The 22,200-nt window shown below is 49.2% G+C and overlaps 1 protein-coding gene across 3 annotated transcripts in view; it reads right to left on the bottom strand.

The window, feature by feature from the left end:
• The window catches only part of LOC144755187 (caspase-7-like), a 635,423-nt gene that overhangs the window by 600,704 nt on the left and 12,519 nt on the right, over positions 1-22,200 (bottom strand). For all 3 annotated transcript variants that reach the window (XM_078643851.1, XM_078643853.1, XM_078643852.1), the window contains exon 2: positions 16,202-16,323. In XM_078643851.1, coding sequence (XP_078499977.1) covers positions 16,202-16,323 — 122 coding nt within the window. The remainder of the gene's footprint in view (positions 1-16,201; positions 16,324-22,200) is intronic.

Below are 22,200 nucleotides of genomic sequence, written 5' to 3'. Positions count from 1 at the left end.
TAATAAAAACTTCATACGTTTCCGCCACGCATACAGAAGAGAGAAGTGTGGCTCAAATGGTTAGAGCGGCAGACCCTGATGCAGAGGTCTGGCCCAGGACCAGGGTTCAATACCCGCCTTGGCGGATCTTGGGCTCAATTTTCTCGGACCTGATAATTCTCGCCTCAGTGCCTATTCTAATCATGGGTCCCACTCTGTGACTCTGGGCAATAGCTTGCTTAATCTCCACAACGGCCCCAAAAGCGCTGGGATGCCTGGTTTCACCCTGGTGGTGCCCAGGAGTGGACACTCACAGGGAAAACCAGGAAGGGTTCCTAAGCGGTATACGGACAGCGCCGGGACACTACCTCAGGGAAGTAGCTGTGCGCTCTATAAATACCGGTACATTTACTCTATAAATACCGGTACAAGCTACCTTGTTACTGCAAATACAAGCCACCTGGTATTATCAAACGTAAACATCCTAATGGCATCAGAGGGGCGAATGCAAGATAAAATGCGACACAAAGGGATGATCCATTTTTTCCGATAATCATTATATGCAGTACAGAAAAAGAGAAAATGTTCTATGGTCTCTGGTATCCAAACACACAGAGCATATAGATGAAACAGATGCATTGTCTCAATTACTTCTTCTAGTGTGCAATGGTAAAATCCCATATCTGAACTGGAAATATAAAGCTCTGGCCTGGACGACATTGAGCTCTGGGGCTCAATGTCGTCTAAAAATTGTTCAAAGGTAAGCTCACATTTAAAATTAAGAAAATTTATTGTAAGCGGGCCATTAGAATTATTTATTTATTTTTTTTTTTTTTTGGAGTTCAACTCTGCTTTATTGTGTATTTGGAGACATGTCACACAGCTTGTCATGCCCACAACCCGGAGGCCGGCAGCAGGCAGCAATAAAAAACGGAAATGTACACAGCCTTGTTGCTGGCATCCCGGAGGCCCGGCGGCATTACGTAAGAGGAGGAAGTGGGGGTGCTTCTCCGATGTGGCACAGTAAAAGAGGATGAACAGCAGCAGAACAGTGTTTTCTATTGGAGAAAAAAGAACGTTCTTCCCTCTCCGTTTTTTGGTGTGTAATAAAACAACTTAACAACATTACCCAACAGTGTAGTAACTATGAGGCAAGTCATGCAACATGGTCAGTTAAGTAGCAGTGTATAGGTGTGGCATGCTATGTGAGCGGAGGCGTGTTTAAGAGTGTGTGCAGGTCACAATCAATCCAGCAAGAGGGCATCTAGTAGCCAGAAGTTAGGTCGGGCGTGGGGCCCCAGAGAGTCAACCAGCAGTGGGTGTCTCGACATATTGCCAGCAGGGCATAGAGAAGTCTGTGTGAGAGTAAGGGGGAGTGGTGGTAAGCCAAGGGAGCAGAGCCGCGGTGCCGGCGGAGCATGGAGTCAGGGGGAGGGGGGGGGCTGACAAGTGTGCAGTGGTCGAGTCTAGGGGGGTCTAGGGGGGGTCGAGTCTAGGGGGGGGCCCCACTTCGATAGTGACAGGTACTATTCTAACTGCGCCTGCGCTACTGCTGGCGCTGCTTATTTTAATTTGTCCTGTGTGGACATTTGCCTCACTTATATTTTGTTCATTTTTCCCTGGTTTTAGCGGCATTAGGCTGGGCTTCACACCCCTCCCTCCCTCTTACCGCACTTAAAGGAATTTTCATCGCCGTTTTGGCGAGTCCGGGTCCCGGGGGTTGCCCTGTATAGGCGCCATCTTGGATTGGGCTCCTTTCAAACTTTGACGGCGGCCATTTTAGAGCGTCATCGCGCTCGCGCTCGGCCTGGAGGGCCTATTTAAGGCATTTTCACCAGCATATCTGCCTTGACAGGTACTTTTCTAACTGCGCTTGCGCTACTGCTGGCGCTGCTTATTTTAATTTGTCCTGTGTGGACATTTGCCTCACTTATATTTTGTTCGTTTTTCCCTGGTTTTAGCGGCATTAGGCTGGGCTTCACACCCCTCCCTCCCTCTTACCGCACTTAAAGGAATTTTCATCGCCGTTTTGGCGAGTCCGGGTCCCGGGGGTTGCCCTGTATAGGCGCCATCTTGGATTGGGCTCCTTTCAAACTTTGACGGCGGCCATTTTAGAGCGTCATCGCGCTCGCGCTCGGCCTGGAGGGCCTATTTAATGCTCCCCTCTACCGCGCAGCGGGACGTGCAGGTGGGTCGCCATCGCTTAGCCGGAGTCGTGCCAGAGTCCTGCCCGTCTGCGCTCGTCCGCGTCGAGGTAGCGTGAGGCGGGCAGGCTCTGGTCCTTTTACGGTGCTACTTTGCACTCCCTGGTGGGATGTTGCGTACACACGGTCAGAACTTTTGGCTATAGGACAACGGTCCAGGGGATGTATATGCAAGCCGGTAGATCCTTTAGCTGGCCCATACAGCTGTGCTTGTAAAGGCTGGTCACTCACGAGCCCCACTAAGATCCTCTCCCTGGAAGACGCTAATACCACCATACGTAAGCGTGCTGCGTCTCGGGATCTTCGGATCTGGTGCTTGAATGTCAGGTCCCTGGCCAAACATTATCAGTTCATTCGTGAACTGGTTGAGAAAGATGACCCTGATCTTTTCTTACTGACCGAAACCTGGCTTCAGGACTCGGATTCTGCCATACTGAATTTAGCCTTTCCACAGAATTATACGATCTTCACGGCCAATAGGGCCACTAGAGGAGGTGGTATTGCTATGGCAGTCAAATCCTGTTTTCCAGCTGAATGGAAACTTTCAGGACTACCCGCATGTGAAAGCGCCATTTTTAAAGTTGCTTTTAGTCATCACTTCACATTCAGCGGTATGCTCATTTACCGCCCTCCCGGCAATGATTCTGTCTTCAGTTCCGCACTGGCCGATATGGTCAGCCCTATAGCGCTTGGTTGTGCCAACTTTAACATCTTGGGGGACCTTAACATCCATTTTGATAATGGGTCATCCACAACCGTGAGCACTTTGTTGGCGGATCTGGAAGCCCTTCAACTTATCCAGCTTGTCACCGTTCCTACCCACTCAGGAGGCCATATTTTGGACCCCTTTTTTTCCACACTTGAGGAGGTGAAGGTGTCAGACCCTTTGCTGATGGGCTGGACGGATCATTTGCTAGTGGAAGCCTTCTGTTCGGTCTACGATAAGCCTTTTAAATCGGTGGACAGGCCTACCTTAAAAAGACCTTGGTACAAGCTTAAACTCGAAGAGTTTTACAGTTTATTGGAACAGAAACCTTTGAGCACACTTGCAAATGTGAACCAAGGCTACCATCAGTTCTGTACCTGGATCACCGACGCTCTGGACTCTCTTATACCTATGCGGTGGTCGAAAGGCCGGACAAAAACACCTAGCCCTTGGTATAATGAGGCTCTCGCAGAGCTGAAAAAATCTTGCCGAAAAACAGAGAGGGCATGGAGAAGATCTTATGATCCTGCTCTGAAAATCCGGTACTTCGCTGATCTGAAGTCATATCATAGGGCTATTTGCAGAACACGAGCTGCTTTTTACGCTCAGGAATTTGCACTCAGTTCCAATCCCTCGAAACTGATTTTCAAGGTCCTGAAGGATCTGATGACTAAAAGAGCCACCTCGGAGGTGATTTGCACAGACTCCCATTGTGACAATTTGGCCACTTTTTTCTTAGAGAAAGTGAGAAAAATCTACCAAGGATTTGATATAGGCGGTTCAAATCTAGAGGTAACCGATCCCGATGCGTTGGGATATGAGACCCTGGCTATTCTACCGGACCTGTCTATTGAAACCTTTGACAGGCTTAGCCTTAGGGTTAAGTCAGGCTCACCTCTAGACCCGTTGAAGCCAGCTTTTATCAACACACTTTCCCCGTTGTGTCGAGGCCCCATATTGAAGTTAATCAATATGTCACTGTCCCATGGAATGGTACCCACTGCATGGAAACAGGCAGTGATTACCCCTATTTTAAAAAAGGCCAACTCTGACCCCCGGATGCCAGAAAACTACAGACCGATATCCCTTCTGCCTTGGATAGCTAAAGTAACGGAAGCCCATGTCAACTCAATTCTGTCTGAGCATCTGGCTCGTAACCAGATATTAGATCCCAGTCAGAATGGCTTCCGGTCAGGACACAGTACCGAGACGGCATTACTCTACATCACGGAACATCTTCGCCAGGTACTTGACTCGGGTCATACGGCAGCGCTTTTGTTATTAGATCTAAGCGCTGCCTTTGACACTGTGTCCCACCATATATTGATCCAACGCTTACAGGAAGCTGGAGTCACGGACATCGCTCTCCAGTGGTTCCGTTCCTTTCTATCGGAGCGAACCTTTAAAGTGGCTATACCACCAGGTCAATCCGCCACCTATTCCTTTGAGCTGGGAGTCCCACAGGGATCCTCGTTGAGCCCTACAATGTTCAACCTCTATGTGAAACCGCTAGCTGTGGTCGTCAAACAGTGGGGTCTGACGATGACCTCATATGCTGACGACACACAGCTGGCGGTGACACTTAGTGGAGACCCTGAGGTGGAGGCCCCCAGATTCCGAGAGGGTCTTGTGGCAGTAGCAAGCTGGCTTCGGACCAACTGCCTTCAGTTGAATGCCACCAAAACTGAGGTGTTGGTTTTAGGGAAGCACGCGGAGCTTTGGGGAAATCAATGGTGGCCACCAGAGTTGGGTGTCACTCCGATTCCTGCCTCTGGAGTAAGAAATCTTGGCATCTGGCTGGACTCTGCACTCACCTTTATGGATCATACCAAGAAGGTGGCGGCCACATGTTATGGCATCCTGCGGGGGATAAGGCCGGTTTTAAAGTATTTTGACCCCCCTACCAGACAGCTTGTGGTCCAGGCATCAATACTATCCCGGCTGGACTACGGTAGTTCGCTGCTGTTAGGAATGAATCAAGCAGAGTCCTCTAGGCTCCAAAGGGTTCAAAACGCCGCGGCACGAGCCATTGTGGGCCTTCCCAGACATTGCTCGGTGTCTGGTACTATCGTGGCCCTACACTGGCTCCCGGTCAGACAGCGAATTAAGTTCAAAGCGCTGTGTCTGGCCTTTAAAATTCTGAAGCTCTCCTCGCCGCCGGCACTTGCCAACCTTCTTACCCCCTATATCCCCTCAAGATCCTTGAGATCCGAGACGCTCCACTTGGCAGTATGCCCCCGTTTCAAACTGAGCAGAATGGGTGGCCGCTCCTTCCGGGTGCTTGCGGCAGGATTATGGAACTCGCTCCCGGTCCGCATCCGCGCTCTTGACGACCTGCTTGCCTTTAGGCAGGCGATTAAAACCTTCTTGTTTCCCGTCTCTGAATAGTTGCCCTTTCCTTTTTATTGTGTGTTATGTTGTAGTATCTGTCAAAAGCGCCAGGACGCCCCTTCGCTGGGGCAGCTGTGCGCGATAAAAATATAATTAACATAACATAACATAAGGAGGAGGCATGCGCGTAGAAGCAGGGTCCCCAGCCAGGCCCAGGAATGGAACAGTGTGCTAATCTATTATGGGTTGATCGCCCCCCTGGTTCGCATCATCTGAGCGTGTGAGGAGATATCGCATCAGTGGGTCCCAAATGTCGCCGGGGCGACTCGAGATGGGCAGCAGTTCAGCAAATGTCGTATGCTGATCTTGGCAGTATGTTAGGTCGCCCAGCCAATCCTTAAATTTGGGCGCCCTGCCCCGTCCCCATCGGCACGCCACGCGTCTCTTGGCCAGCAGGAGCGCAGTGTCAACAAATTTCCGGCAGGATCTAGGAAAACGGACAGTGTCCCCGAGTAGGGCCACCAGTGGGTCGGAAGGCATTGGTTCTTCAACCATCTCCGCAAGAGCATCCAGCACTTGGTGCCAGAAGTCCGCCACCTGAGGGCACGCCCACGCCAAGTGGAGAAAGTCGGCACCAGCGACATGGCAGCGTTCACAGCGGTCATCATCCGCCAGGCCGAAGCGCCGCTTCCTCGCCGGCGTGTAGTATACTCGCTGCAAGTATTTATAATGAATGATCTTTAATCTGCTGCTGGCAGAAATGCGAGAGGTGAGCGCGCAGCAGCGATCCCACTGCTCATCTGATATGTCGAGACCGAGTTCGGCAGACCAGCGCAGCCGCGCATTGGACTCTGACACCGGGACAGCTCCCCTGATTTGGCGATAAAGGCCGGAGACCAGGTGGGCCCCATCTTGTGAGCTTAATAAAAAGTGTAGCGGAGGTAAGGTGTCGGGCTCCCTGGGAAAGTCTGGTAGGATGTCTCTCATCCCCGCCCGTAGCCGCACATAGTAGAAGAGGTCAAGGGGAGTGCGGTCTTGTGCAGCAAAGAACAGGTCTGCCGACTTGAAGGTGCCATTGGAGAAGAGGTCTCCCCAGCAAGAGACTCGCAGCTTTGCACAGAGGTTGCGAAAGCCCAGTTCCCCCAAAAGGGTAAGATCAGGGTGATGCGTGAGCGGTAGCTTGGGCGAGTAGAGAAATTCACATACCAAGTTCTTGGTGATGCGGCGCCATGCATCTAATGTGCAGGAGACCGACGTATTCGGTGTAGTAATGGCAGATTCAGGACAGTGAAGCAAACCATTAAGCGGGAGGGGATGTACGATCCAGTCCTCCACTGCTACATGCGGCATAAAGGGAGTAGGGGCCATCCAGTGGTAAGCGAAATGCGCCTGCGCACACTGATAGTAGGCCTCGAAATCAGGGACATCGAAACCTCCCTTCTCATAGGGGAGGGTAATGGTAGACCACTTGAGTCGGGGATTCTTGCCTCCCCAAAAGAGCCGTCGCAGCTCCGACCGCAGGGTTCGGAAGAAATTAGCGCCAGGGAAGTACGGTATATTGACAAAGAGATAAAGGAAGCGGGGGAGTATCACCATTTTTATGAGCGACGCTCTCCCGGCCATGGAAAGCGGCAGGGTGATCCAGCGGTCCACTGAAGCAATCAGTTTGGTTATCGCTACACCGTAGTTGGATCGCAGCGTCTAGTCTCTGTCTCTTGAAATGCAGACCCCAAGATAGCGGATATCAGACCGACACCACTCTAGTGGGTAATCAAGGGGGAAGTCAGTCACCGCATCAGTCAGGGGGAGCAGTTGCGACTTGGACCAGTTGATATGGACTCCGGACATCCCTCCATACAGAACAAACTCCCTAAGCAACGGATTGAGATATGTTTCGGGATGCTTGACATATAGCGTGATGTCATCCGCATAGAGTGACACATCAATCTGGCGCTGCAGGCATTGCACTGCGCCGCCGCGATGTAGCTGACGCAGCCTACAGGCAAGAGGTTCAACAGCGATGGCGAACAATAGGGGAGAGAGAGGGCACCCCTGTCTCGTACCCCTGGTTAGTGCGATGGGCTGTGATAGATGACCGTTGATCAGTACTCTTGCCATAGGGCGAGTATACAGCAGGTGGACCCAGGATATAAATAATTTAGGAAATCCCATATGAGCTAGCACAGAGAACAGGTACGGCCATTCGACAGAATCGAACGCCTTGGTTGCGTCCAGAAAAATGGCCGCCACGGGTGTGTCAGGGTGTACCGTGCGGAGCAGGGAAAAGAGCGTGCGGAGGTTATGGGAGGTAGACCTGCCCGCCACAAATCCCGATTGGTCGGGCAGCACGAGTCTGGTCATTAACAGCGACAGCCGGGTGGCCAAGACCTTAGCAAGTACTTTGACGTCGCAATTTAGGAGGGAGAGCGGACGATAGGAATTACAAGAGTTGGGGTCCTTATTGGGTTTAAGGAGGGAGGTAATCACCACCTCGCGCATGGAACAAGGGAGTACTCCATCACCTAAGGATTCTGAGAAGACCTCGCTGAGTACCGGGGCCATGATGTCAATATAAGCCTTGTAGAATTCGGCTGGTATGCCATCGAGCCCAGGGGCTTTGCCATTCTTGAGGGACATAATGGCCTCGCGTATTTCGTCTTGCTCGAACGGAGCCGCAAGGAACCCTCTATCGCCGTCGCTAAGCCAACACAGCGCAATTGTCGCTGAGGTAGTCAGCATAGGATACGTCGGGCCCTACAGTGGAGGTGTAGAGTGAGTGATAGTGTGCCACGAAAGTATCGAGGATCGCATCCGAGTCCCTAATAGCAGTGCCAGAGGTGTCGGTGAGTTCTAGTATGGTGTTACGAGCTCGCGGTGATTGTGTAATCGCAGCTAGCGCCTTTCCGGGCCTGTCCCCCTCGCAATATTTACGGGCCTGCCAGTGTTTTCCCCTAAACTTTGCTTCCCGCGCAGCCTCCTCCTCGTATCGTGACAGTGTCTCCCTAAAATCGGCCTGTAAGTCGGGGCTGGGGTCGCAAACCATTCGCAGTTCTAGATCACGCAGCTCTTTCTCCAATGTGCTAAGTGATGCGAGGATGGTGCGTAGTACGCCATGGCCTTTGGAAATGCAATACCCTCTGATTGTGACCTTGAATGCCTCCCATATGTGCTCAACTGAGTCTACTGATCCCTTATTCCTAGTGAAGAAATCTGCGATCTCTTCCCCTAGTTCAGTACGAAACAGGTTATCAAGGAGGATATCAGGGCGAAGTCTCCATTGCGGTCGAGGGCTGTCCCAGCCTGGTGTACGAAAGTGGAGCAAGACAGGGCTGTGATCAGAGTACGTCCTCGGCAGATGACGAACCCCCACCAAGTCAACAGCGACATCTCTTGTGATGAGGAAATAGTCTAGCCGTGCCCAAGTCCCGGTATATGATGTAAAGTGTGTGCCCTCCCGCCCCAGGGGGTGCAAGTGCCGCCAGGCGTCCAACAGTCCGCCCTCCTCAACGATACCCTCTAGTGCCTCCCGTGCTCTGGGCTTGTAGGTGCAGACCCCATCCGCTCTATCCAACTGTGGTTGCATCGCTAGATTGAAGTCTCCTCCCCAAACTACGTGTCGTGATGCAATGGAGAGGATTTTGCCCCAGAGAGTAGTGAAAAATGCTGGTGTGTCAACATTAGGCGCGTACATGGTTACAAATGTGAAGGTGTCCCGGCCTATCCTGTCCCACAATAGTGCATATCTGCCCTCCCTGTCGAGTAAGTCTCCATACTTTTGAAAGGGTGTCCTGCGGGCAATGAGGATAGCGACTCCCCTCGAATAGGTGGAGTAGGAGGAGAAGACACGTTCTCCGGCCCACCTACTCGCGAACGATGTCCCGCCTTGTGGCGCCAGATACGTTTCCTGTAACATAGCGACTTGTACGTGACTTCTATCAAGGTAGGCTATGACATCACGGCACTTTCTGGCATTGTTCAACCCTCTTATATTCCAGGATAAACAAGTTAATTGCGTGTTAACTGCTGGAGTGGCCATGGATAGCACAGCAAGAACTATAACAGCGCCGGTATAAGCAGCACGGATACACCACCTCCGCACCACAGCATCGTTGCCCACACCGAGGTATAATCCAAGCACATAGTCTAAGAAATGAGTGCCTCAAAGAGAAAAAAAAGAAAAGAACACCCCTCCCCACCACCCACCCCAGCATCACAATCATGCCAGCAGCCAAGTACTCCCACCCATCACCCCGCCCCCCTCCCCCCTTCCCCAACTCAAGCAACGTGAACAGCTGGAACTCCAGCAAGTCAAAGGGGATCACCCAGCGGGGGTAAGCCATAGAGTACGTACAGCCACCTCCTAGGCCCCAGCTCCGTAACTGTGTCGCCCTCGGTGGAGACTAGGGCCAGGAATGTGGTCCTTGGGTTACGTTACCATAGGGATGAAGAGTCCATGCAGCGTCCCTGTCCATACGGTCTCTTGTGTCCGTGCATCAATGTTCGGGATGAGAAAAAGCCGACGTAGGCAGGGTGTGCAACGTAGCAAAGATCAATAGTCAGTCTTCGTGGGGCGCCGGGGGTAGGTCTGCATTATCACGTTCCTCCTCCGCATCCCGGTCTTCTCTACGTGCTCTCCGGAGCGATTTGAGAAAGTCTTCCACCTTCTGTGGGTTGGTGAAGAACCGTTGCTTGCCCTGGTGGGTGATTCGCAGCTTTGCAGGGTATAAAAGCGCATAGTCAATCTGAGCCTCACAAAGTTTTTTCTTCACCGGGAGAAACTTGCGCCGCTCCTCCTGCACCATAGGCGTAAAGTCTGGGTAGATGGAGAAGGTGACTCCATTATACTGCAGCGATCTTTGAGATCGGGCTGCCCGGAGGGCAGCGTCCCGGTCGCGGTAGTTTAGCAGCCGAGCAATGATGGGGCGCGGAGGAAGGCCAGGTTTGGGCATAGGCGCCAGAGAGCGGTGCGCCCTCTCAACGATAAACTGGGGCGAAAAAGCGTCCTCTCCGATGGCGCCCTTGAGCAGTTTCTCTACGTACAGCTCCATTCTGCCCGTATCTGTGGATTCCGGAACATTGGTAACCCGTATGTTGTTTCGGCGGCTACGGGCTTCCAAATCCTCATTTTTGGCCGCTATGATCCGGAGGAGGTTGTCCATCCTGGACAGTTGAGTGGTGTGTGATGCGGCAACATCCGAGGTATCAGAGAACCGTTGCTCCGCAGCTGTAAGGCGTTCCTCGTGACGGTCTACCTTGTGTACCAGTGCGTCCAGCCGCGCGGTGACCCCGTCGACCTTTTCTACAACAGTGGCGAAGCCCTGTCGCATCTCTTGCAGCAGGCTGGACAGGTCAGTGTCTTTAGCTGAGGGGACGGTGGCCCTCGGGGACGACGTGCCAGGGTCCGGGTCCAGCTGCGTCGATTTTGCGCCTTTCCTCGCAGTATCAAAGCTGAGCTTGGTCTGGCGGTTCTCCGGCCGCACCATGATGGCGTCGGGGCGCGACACTCCAAGAGCGTGAGGAGCAGTAGCACTGCAGGTTGTCTGGCTAGGATACTATCTCCAGGATGTAGGGCCACAGCAAGGGTGAGGCAGGGCGAAGCCCTGGCGGCTGGGAGGGGGGTAGCAAAGTCTTAATGGCAATGGTGGTAGGGCCCAGCACGCCAATGTCGCTGTGTAGCGTGGCGGCACGACAGGTCCAGGCGTGTGTGGGAGGCAGGGCAGCTGGACCTCAGCGGGGGTGTGCCACACAGGTGTGATGCTCTATCCGGGTTAGCCACAACGAGGCCACCTCACAATGTACAGTTGGCGGTATGAAGGAGGGATGCCAGGCGGGTGAGTGAGGATCGAGGTGGGTCCCAGCCTCCGCTATGTGGAAGGTGCAGTCTCTTGGCAGTAAGGGGACAGCGTCCCGATGCTTGGCACTATGCAGGTGGTCAGGGCCAGCCGAGGCTCAATGCAGGAGTGGTAGCTAGCTCGAGAGCCCAGGTCCAAGGGTCAGCCCCCTCGCCGGGTAGTGCACTGTTCCGTGCCGTTTCCCACCGAGCAGGTCCGGCACTCTCCAGGGATCGGGCAGGCAGTGAGGTGTCCGTGTCCCGGCGGCCCGTTATACAGAGGGCAGTGGCAGCTCCACCAGCGGGAGAGGCGAACGCAGCGAGAAGGGGTGAGGGGGGCGGGGGGGTCTCCGCACCGCCGAGCCGACCGCCACTCACCCCGATCGCGGGTCCGCCGGTGAAGATCCGTCCAGAGGTCCACCAGTCTTCTCGGGGAGAGGCCCAGCTCCTCGTGGCAATCCCCGGCCTGTAGTAGCCCAGCGTGGCCGGACTCGCGCACTCCACCGCACCGCAGCAGCCGTCAGCGAATGTTCAAAGCGGCGCCGCTCCGGCCCGAGTCCCCCAGCGTCACCAGATTTGGACCGAGTGCAGGGATAGATGTCGTGCTGCAACTTGTCCGGAATTCAGGCCGTTTTGGATCCCTTTGGTAGAGGATATTAGAAGGATAGTGTCCCAAGGAGCGGGAGCTGCGAGACTAAGCAGCCATTCCGCTTGTGCGCCCTCTAGCGCCCCCCGGCCATTAGAATTATTTATCAAGAATTCATGGTCCATAAAAGCCCAGAAACTTTTTTTTTAAAACTGAATAGTCGCCTTCTGGATACACCCTGGATCATCCCATAAATAACTCATACTAAGCTTGGTGAACTAATCCCTCAATTGTTTGAGCCATTTGACCCACCCCGTTGTTTTTTTGTTTTTTTTTGTGTTCAAGTCTTTTTTATTCATAAAACAGAAAGCAAATGTACAGACATTAATGCGATACAGTCATGTGAGTACACTACAGTGGTCAATGAAAGTAATAAAGTAAGAAGATATGAAGAGAAGAAAGTGAAATAAGAGTAAAATAAGAGCAAACCAGATCCACATCGTTATCACTGATTAACATTTGACAATCACACAGTCGGTATTGATACTTGAGATGGTAATCCATACAATAAAGTGTCAAATGGTTGATCATGGGAATCATAGTTGACATTCAGCAGTACAATAGCACAATACAACATGCTTATGATAACATTGTGGGCTTAGATTGATAATCAATTCTGAAAATTATAAGAATTGTATGAAACCGATGTGCTGATGCGCCTAAAAAGTATACGAATCAAGGTGTGCAACCAGAATTGGTTTAACAAACAATGCATGTGCCAAAACTACCCAGTACAATATGATGTGTATCCATAAGTGAAGACCCCTTATGGTGGCTTGAAATAGAGGGAGGCTGCGTCCAGTGAAGACCATAGTCTCTTGCTTGTAGTGTGCCATGGGGAAGAGTTCAGGGCCGGATTGTCCACCCCTCTAATACAAGCCAACCACTCACTCCAAGCATTGAAAGAGACCTCGGAAGCTGTCTTCCAGTGGCAAAGAACGACCTTGCACGCCAAGGTGAGGAACAAGTCCAGGAGTTGGCGGTCGTTGTCTTTTTCTATCAATGGGTCAATGGCCCCCAGAATTATGTAAATGATTACCCTCGTTGGTGTGATGTTAAATATGCGTTCAATATAGTCAAATATTTCGGACCAATATTTCTCCAACAAGGTACAGTGGAATAGCATATGCGGTAGATCCCCGTCAGCCAGGGAGCAGTTCCAACAAGTGGGGGTGTCTCTTAGCTTTAGTTTAAATAGCTTCTGGGGGGTCCAGAACACCCTATTGAGGATCATGTATTTGGTCTGTGAGAGGATTGGCGATACTTTGTGTGTGAGGGCTGAAGCGTGTATCCTATCCCAATCCATAATTATGCCAGTGTCATTAGGTTCTGATTCCCATTTAATTTCGTTACGTCTTAGTGTTTTACTCAAGGTTGGTGTGAGCAGCTTGTAAACTTTAGATACAAAATGACCTGAAGATTGTAGAAGAGGGAGTATCTTTACTAACCACAGTGTCAAGTGTATGAATGTGCGTGTAGACATAGCTGATTTTAGCTTTAGGAAAGCATAGAAGTCAATCGGTTCAAGGGAGTGTTTAGATTGAATCGAAGAGAAGGGCAGCGGTGCATGCTTGTCGTAGAGATCTGAGACAACATTGAGTCCTTTGTCCGACCAATGTTTCCAAAAAGGGGACGAGCCATTAACCTTTATGAGTGGATTACACCATAGAGATGAGGAAGCCGACTTCCCTATCTGTAGGCCGGATTTATGTGTTTGGTCTAGTCTGAGTAGAGCCCTTTTGGTATTAAGCATGATGTATTTGGAGTGCATGAGGTGGGACAGGTCCATGGTTAATATTGCTGCCAGAGGGGCTTTACCTATGATAGCTTTCTCTATGTTTACCCATAGCGGCGTGTAGCCAGGTGTTTCATGGAACCAGGAAATTCCTTGTTTACATAAAAAGGCCGTTTGGTAATTCCTGAAGTTGGGTAATCCTAGTCCACCTTTTTGTTTTGGGAGTTGCAGTTTTTTCATAGAGATTCTCGGCTAACCCACCCCGTTTTTTTTATGTAAATCAAGGAGTTCGCCCATAGCACACCTTAGTGGTACCTTCGTGCTACTCACCCAGATTCTTAACCAAAAGGTGAGCGCCCTTAGGATGGCATAATATCCTATGCATCTTAACCCTAGATCAGATCTAAGGGGTATTAAGGGTGTGCATCCTGGGAGGTTCTTGATTGCCCTTATAAACTTATTTTCGGGCCTGGTCAACTCTTATGCATTATTGAGACCCCACAGCTCAGCCCCATAGAGGGCCGCTCCTTTGATTTAAAGAGACAGCTATGTGTTGTAGAGTGGGGTTGAAGGTTTGAAAATGATTGGCACTATCTATGGAATAGCTGCAACGGCAGCTTCTGTAATTTCCAGACTGACCCGACAAGAAACTATTCTACAGCACTTTGTGCATATAATGCATTCTGGTTAAGGGGCATGGGGGCTCCAGACTTTCGGGCATACTGTGTCACGAGTCAGCTGCAATGGCTTGCATACTGGCTGGCGGGGCATTATTTACGTAAGTTAGGTTATATGCCACAATCTCTGGCCCGAGGCACCCTTCGTACACTACTTTTACCTCAGGGTCGGATTCCAGTTGCAGCCCCACTTCTGCTCCAGATAGCCCTAACCTATTGGAGATGAGCGTTACAGTATACCAGGCATCGGGACCCATATGCCCCTAATACCCCGCAGCTTGGGATCCCATGCCCTCTGGGTTGGTAACAAGTTGCATAAGGAACTCGGTGAAGAGGGGGGTATCCACTGTGGGGGCGTTGTTTATGGATGGCACAATGATGCACCATGAGAATTTTGCTCGGGAGCAGGGGGTCCAGAGTTCTCTTTTTATACTACACGCAGCCATCAACAAATATGTAAAGAAACACTGGGCCCCAGGTGGGGTAGAACCCCCTACTCACTAGCTAGGCCACGCCCTGTATCTGATGGGAGAGGGTCGTCACCTGGTGAGGTGGCTTTACAGAGGCATCCGCGCACATGCAGCGATTCCTCTAACGACACTCAGAGGAAAATGGGCCATAACCCTTGGAAAACACATATCAGACATTGACTGGGCCACTCTCTTTGAATACCCCAAGAGGGTATCCCGCAATGCTAAATTTAAGTTCATACAGTATAGGATATTACACAGGAGCTATCTTACTCCAGACCGCTTAAACTGCATATACCCGGAGGCGCGGGAACACTGCCCAAGATGCCGTGTAGACGACGCTGACCTACTACACATGATATGGGCGTGCCCGCGACTGGCAGGCTTCTGGACGAGGGTTGCTGGTGTGACTGGGACCCATGGCTGGGACAATGCAGAGCGATGCATACTGGGGCTGTGCAGTCGCCCTAAGATGCAAAGGGTGTAGCTCCAGTTTGCAGACTTGGCCTTAGTCATAGCAAAAAGTTCTATCACCACGAGATGGAAATCGGCCTTGGTGCCAACGGTGCGGGGGTGGCAGGAAGAGTTAATATGATGGGGTAGAGCAGAAAGCGCGACAATCCGTAGGGAGGAGTACATGGGGTTATGGAAACAGCCGACAACCATGGAATGGGACATGATGCTCGAGAGCCTTAAAGCTACAGACCCCTTAACACTATAACTCAGCTCAGAGCTTGGCCCCAAATCTAACCTGTGGCCACAGACATCCTCCCGGTGTCCATGAGAGACATGGCCTGTTCAAGGGCTCTGCTTCTGCCTCTAATCCTCTACAAGGAGATTATACTAAGCCAGAGCCGGATATTCTAAGCAGAGTAGCCCAAAATAGCAGGCCAGTCAGCATTTTCCAAAGGGCCCCGAGAACCCCACGAGTGCTACACCCCACCCCCAAAGCAGTGTATTGCTTCTGGAAATCAAAATAAACATCAATCTCTCTGACACGTGGTGAATTTTCCTCTTAAGTAAAGCAGGGCTCTGAGCATTGTACTGGGATTTTAGGACAATCACTCAATATGTACAAGGCTTATAGTTTCTAATGCACTTACAGCAACATTTCTGAGGACATTGTTGAAGTTTATATACTCAAGTGACTATATTAACAGGTTAATAAGCATACACACACATACGTGGATTTTTTTTATTGTCCTCAACCCTGTCAACATAGTTGTTCAACCTTAACTCTCGACAGCCACTTTGCTGTATTCGTTCACTTCCAGTAAGTTGGTACACTCCCTCAAAAACCAAGTTATGAAACTAAAAAAACACTGCCTCGACCCAAAAGATGGAGATAGCACATCCGTATTCTCTGGAAATGCAGCTCTCTGTCCTTTTGAAATGCAGAGAAGAGCCTTTTGAAGTACGCCCACTCTAAAAACAATCAATTGGAGCAAAACAAAATCTTTGCAATTGCATATAGACTTCGAAAGGGACTAGAAGAGTAAGCACACACGGACAAACGAACAAAAACAGAGCCTTTTTGGCAAGGGTATAATTGAAAAACGGGCAAACAGCAATGCAATAGAAACATGTTTGCCCTATATTTGTGAAATGTGCAACTGCTCTTACTTGTGCAGAAATGGAAGTCGTATACTTCTGTCTGGCCTGGCGTCGACCGTGTCTGCATCCCCACCTTCATCTTCGTCCATTGGTGGACTCTCGGGCACGGGAGAACTTCCAGAACCTTCCATCTGCAGAGCACATCAGTTAACAACAAAAAGGTAAAAACAGCATGAGTGCCCTGTCCTTCATTTCTATTAGACCGAGAAAACCCACTAGCAGGTCAGCATGAAAAGACAAATGAGTTGAAAGCAGCAATATTTGATATTTGATAACTCGGGCAGCGGTGTTCGTCATTCAGAATTCAACTACTACTAGATTCAAACTATCAGCAGAATGCAAAACAAAAACTGAACACACCTATCCTTTAATGCACATTCTAATTACCCTAAACGATAATGAACAAACGCTAGATACTTTAAAAACCTTCCTAATTCAGATACAACGCTTCATGATGCCTCCTGTAGATTTGCCTTTTTTACAAGGTCCTCTAACCATCTCTCAATGTATAATCTTGTAACTGGTTGGTTACATTTTGGACAATCTGAAAACAGTGTATGCTAACAATGAGCATTAAAGGATTCTCTTCAGCTCCAGACATGTTTCAGTATGGATCTACACTGAAAAGGCTTCTATGAAATTAATTGCGTAATAATGTTTTCCACAATGAAAATATATTGTGGGCGCTAGTTAAAATCGTTCTTAGAGAAGCATTGCAGTGAGCTCACTGACAAGCTCAGTGCAGAAAAGATGTAGAGTCTGATTTAGAGTTTGGCGGACAGGTTACTCCATTACAAATGCGACAGACATCCTATCTTCTTTATTACAATTGCCACAGGAGATAATGCACTTGTAATAAGGCAGACGGGCTATCCATCATGCATGTTTATACTGGAGTAACACCTCCACGAAACTCTTACTCAGGCCCTTAGTGTTTGCACAGTGTATCTGTTGGTCTTTGCTCCTTCTATCAAACAATTGATTTTTACTTCCACAGTTTTCCACGATTTAGGTTACATTTTCATCTTTTTGAGGATTTATTAACAATTCCGGGAGCATTTCTGGAAATATACGAAATTCACAGATATCCTGGAGTAATCCTAATGAACACCCAAAAACCTATGAGTTTTGGGGGTTTTCAATATCAATTGTAAGGCCACCACCATCCATATAACAATCTCCTTTATCACTTGTGAGGGGTTTGTCTTTAGGTTTATATTTTTCCACATTACAAATAATATTGGGTATTAATGAATTTTATGATCAATTCTATACGCAAACAATAAAGTAGTATGTATGTAGTTGAAACAAGTTTAATGTAAAGTTTAGTAGTTCATTTATTAAGATGTTTTGGTTATTCAACATTTTAGTAAAACTGCCATATTAGTTCAAATGTATGCTGTTCCTGTCTCTGTGTTTTCACTCCTTCATCCGTCCCTTCAACCAGGTCCCCTAACGCATCATTCTCCCGACAGGCTCCGCGAAATCAAAAACAATTGATGTAATGTGTGTTTGATTAACAACAGTACAGTGGTCCACTAAAAGATGAAACTACTAGTGTACTAGAAGGTAGCAACATTCAAGATTTTTTATTTTTTATGTTTTTGGGACAGAGTTCATTTAGCATGCTCATAAATAGCTGTTGTTAATTGTAGCAAGTTATGTTCAAAACTTCTCCGGAAGTCTGAATCACTGATCAGCATCATGTTTACTTAGCAAAGGCGATAGTGTTAATTTATAATGAAATTTACGTGATGAACTCTGATTTCTCAAAATAAATCAAATTTGTGCCTTTAACGAATAATCCATGTGAGATTTGTGTATAAGAACCTCTTGGCTTGGGGGCTCACCATGCTTTTCCTTGCAGACTTTCCTGTTTAATTGAGGATGCTGTCTGACTCTTCTTGATTTTGCTACTCATGTGAGACTTAAAATTGCAGAGTTATACAGAATAGGCGATAAATCAATAAATAATTCTGAGCCTTTTATGTCATTGTTTTCTTTACCACTTGATTTTGTAATAAAAACCTTTAACTTTTCCCTGATCTAGAACTCAGTTATTAAGTGGACCTTCTGACTTATTATGTTTCTCTGCGAAACTGATGTTGGGCAGGGTATTCCCTTAAGCAAGATTAACCTGGAGTGGAACCTTCTGAGGTAAATGGGGATATTTTGAAATGTTCAGCCGCTTTTACACACCTTTACACAAAAATGCACAACAGTGTAAAATCTACCACATTTGTGCATAGCTGACATTGTACATACGGTACCTCATAAAAATATTCCATTCACTTATAAGGGATGGCAGTGATAGAACCTTAGAGTATGGTACATTGAGACACAAAATGACACGTGGTACAGTGTGACACAATTGTATGCATTGGTCGGTGCTTAATGTGAGCCAGTGGTTGCCAATGGGGCCCACTGGCAACCATTGTTGGGGACCAGCAAATACTTTTTTCTCATCTTGTAATGAATGCGAGCAAGAGAGAGAAAAACATATAAACGTGAGAGCAAAAGAAAGGGAAAGACGGGAAAACAGGCACGCAGGAAGAAAGCAGGGACCGGCTAAAGTGAAATAAAGGAGCAGCAGGGTCAAGTAGTGGGCTACAGAGGCCTGAGGTGACGTCAACACTACTCAGCCTTGGTATTTGGCGCCACCGATATTTAATAACTCAGCTGGAGGGGAACTTTGGACAGCTGCACTCTTTCTCTTACAAAGGAAACACTGCCATTATGGTCTCATTATATTGTTGCCCACAATTAGATATTCGTTGTTACTATCTGATTTCACTGAGCTCCTCTTCTTCACTAGAGGCAAAGTTACTGGAGAGGTGAGGTAGAAACCTGAATCTAGTTATTTCCATCAGGGTAGCAACAGCCCCCCAGTGTCTCTAATGATCTAGAACTCTGTTTTAGAAAAACTTCTATTTATGTTCTGAAGCATTTCCATGAGGTAAAATGTATAAACTTTTGGGGTAGACTCAGATGCATGACAGAAGCAAGGCATGATCGTACTTCTGGCCTCTTCCGCTGTGTTTTGTATCGGCCCGTTTTAGAGAATGATATATATAACAATGCAGTCTTAATGGCAAAAATACAACATTGAATCACGTATTTATGATCAACCAGATTGGTCCTTGCATGCGAGAGACAAGAAAAGAACACACTTAGGTTTTTCAAAAATACATTCTATTTCTATTTTATAGAAGTTCAGTAATATACATAAACATTGAGAAAATGTTATCACCGTTGCTCCAAAAGGGTGCATAGAAAAGTGTTCATAGAATTGCTCATGTCAAGAAAGTATTTATATTTATATTTATATTTATACAATGAAACACTGGCAAATGTTGCTCAAAATAGCCAATGTAAATAAGCCTGCTGGAAAAATACCTTTTTAAACGTTTAATTTGAGTCCACAACTCCAGATAGGTGGTCAAGGAATCAAACACACCATCTAAACAAGCATTTACAATGCAATGGTTTCGCCTTTGGAAAAGTTTGAGCTATTGGCATTGTAAATGACAAAATTTGTATTTATGTTTTGGTTTTGAAAACAGATAAATAAATGGCATTGTCATTTACAATGCCAATAGCTTAATCTCTCGCAAATGCGAGACCTATTGCACACAGCCAGCCGCGCACACACACACACCAGCCGCACACACACACACAGCCAGCCGCATACACACACACACAGCCAGCCGCACACACACACACACAGCCAGCCAGCCGCGCACACACACACACAGCCAGCCGCACACACACACACACAGCCAGCCACACACACACACACACACACACACAGAGCCAGCCACACACACACACAGAGCCAGCCGCACACACACACACACAGAGCCAGCCGCACACACACACACACAGAGCCAGCCGCACACACACACACAGAGCCAGCCGCACACACACACACAGAGCCAGCCGCACACACACACACACAGAGCCAGCCGCACACACACACACAGCCAGCCGCAGCGAGTGCGAAACAGAGAAACCCCGAGAAATATACATATAGAGCGAGAGAGCATGTGAGATAGACCAAGGTTGTGTGTGGGATGGCGATCCTGTGAAATTATATTTATACAATATATATAAATTGAGAGAGAGAGAGAGACTATGATTGTGTGTGGGACGGAAACCCTGTGAAATTCTATTTATAATATATAGAGAGAGAGAGCGCGCACACAGTCGATGAGGGAAACGAGGGAGATGCAAAGAGGGGGGGAACGGGCGAAATACACTAGAAAATGGAGATTGCGTGTGACAGAGGGAACGAGAGGGAGGAGAAAGTGAAAGTGCGAGAGTGAGGGGGTGGTAAAAATACGAGGGAGGGAATGGAGAAGGATGTGGAGAAATAAAGGGAAGAAATGGAAAAGACAGACGAAACGGAGACGAGTGTGTGAGGGGAAAGACTCAATGTGATCCGGTGTGGAATCAGGTGATGCGCCTAGCTCTCAAAAGGCAAACCACTGAATGCAAGCGCTACAAGCAAGGGCTGAGCGTGAAGCCTACACCCACACCATTTAAAAGTGTTTTTGTTTTATAATGGACCTGTGAGTTTCAGGTGCTTGTCCCCCCTTCGCGCTCCACCTCATCCTTTCCACCAGCCCACGATTCGTCGACTGGCCTCGGCTTCACGCCGCTTTACCGCTGCTCACCATCGCCTCTGCCGTGTTTCACCTCTCACTTCTACAATCGTGATCCCCACTAGTTCTCTCGGCAGGGGCCTCCTCTAATGTCGCCCCCTGCCCTGCTGCCACTGATCACTCCCCACACCTCTTCTCATTCTGCCGGACTGGAACTTGGAAGGACCCCACCAGGCACTGTCAAGCCCGAACTCGGCTGTGATGTGCATTACCTTACATCCTTCCTTTATTCCAAGCGGGACTCATCAGATGTCCACTGTAAGAAGGACATTTGAGACGGGCTTTCAGACAGGGATGGCAGGCGTCCAGGTACACTCGGATTATTCAATCTGTCGAAATCAATGATTATTTCAAGTGCAATTAAACACTCTCCCCGCACCCGTTCTGTGACAGACAGACAGGCAGACTAACAGGTAGGCAGGCAGACAAACAGGTAGGCAGGCAGACAGACAGACAGGTAGGCAGACAGACAGACAGGCAGGCAGGCAGGTAGACAGGCACACAGGCAGGCAGGCAGGCAGACAGGTAGGCAGACAGAAAGGCAGACGAGAGGCCTAACAAGTGATCTACTGTGGACAAGAGAGATTACCGCTCATCGCCAGCAGAGGTGCTGTGAGGTAGTGCGGCTGTGCCACGTGTAGCAATGCCTCTCATTCTCGGGGTTCGGATTTCCCTCTAGCACCCGCCGTCAATACAGGATTTGCCCTTTAGAAATTAATGCAAACACGGCGAGCAACCCATTCTTTGCCACACTTCTGGGTGAAAATGACTGTATGGCATGTATTGAAACCGTGTACACGAGGATGCCCTCCAGCCTGTCTGACCCAGCTAACTGGGGCGTTCCGGCTCAGCCCTGCAAATGCCACCTCCCATTGGTACCCAACTCAGGACACGCGGCAGGCTCGCGGGTCACCGCGGGCAGCGCGTCCTCTGGGCAGGTGGGCCAGCTTTGAAGCCCGCTTTTACTAATGCGTGCCCCCCCTTACTAGCCGAGATACATGCCCCTGCGCTGCCCCCCAGCACAGGCAGTGCCTTCCTCGTGGAAGCCCGGTACTCCCAGTTGGGACAGGTGTACCAGCGCTCACCTGGAGGGGAGGGGCGAAGAATCAGGAGCCCAAATGTGGGTGCAACACTCAGTGCCCCCGACAGATCCAACGACTGCTTAACATTTGCTTTAAAACTTTGCCTGCGGTCTTCATCAGGACAAAAAACAACGAAAGAAGAAGAGGGCAATCTGTAGTAGTGCAAAGGTTGTGATTCGGTGCAGGGTCCAAACTAGGCCTGGGCGTCAAATTCCGTTCCGCTCGCGGAAATTGTGATAATTTTACATTTTCGCGTTCTGCG

This window comes from Lissotriton helveticus, chromosome 5_1 (assembly GCF_964261635.1).
Source record: "Lissotriton helveticus chromosome 5_1, aLisHel1.1, whole genome shotgun sequence".
Lineage (NCBI taxonomy): Eukaryota > Metazoa > Chordata > Amphibia > Caudata > Salamandridae > Lissotriton > Lissotriton helveticus.
This window is presented reverse-complemented; position numbering and strand designations above follow the sequence as displayed.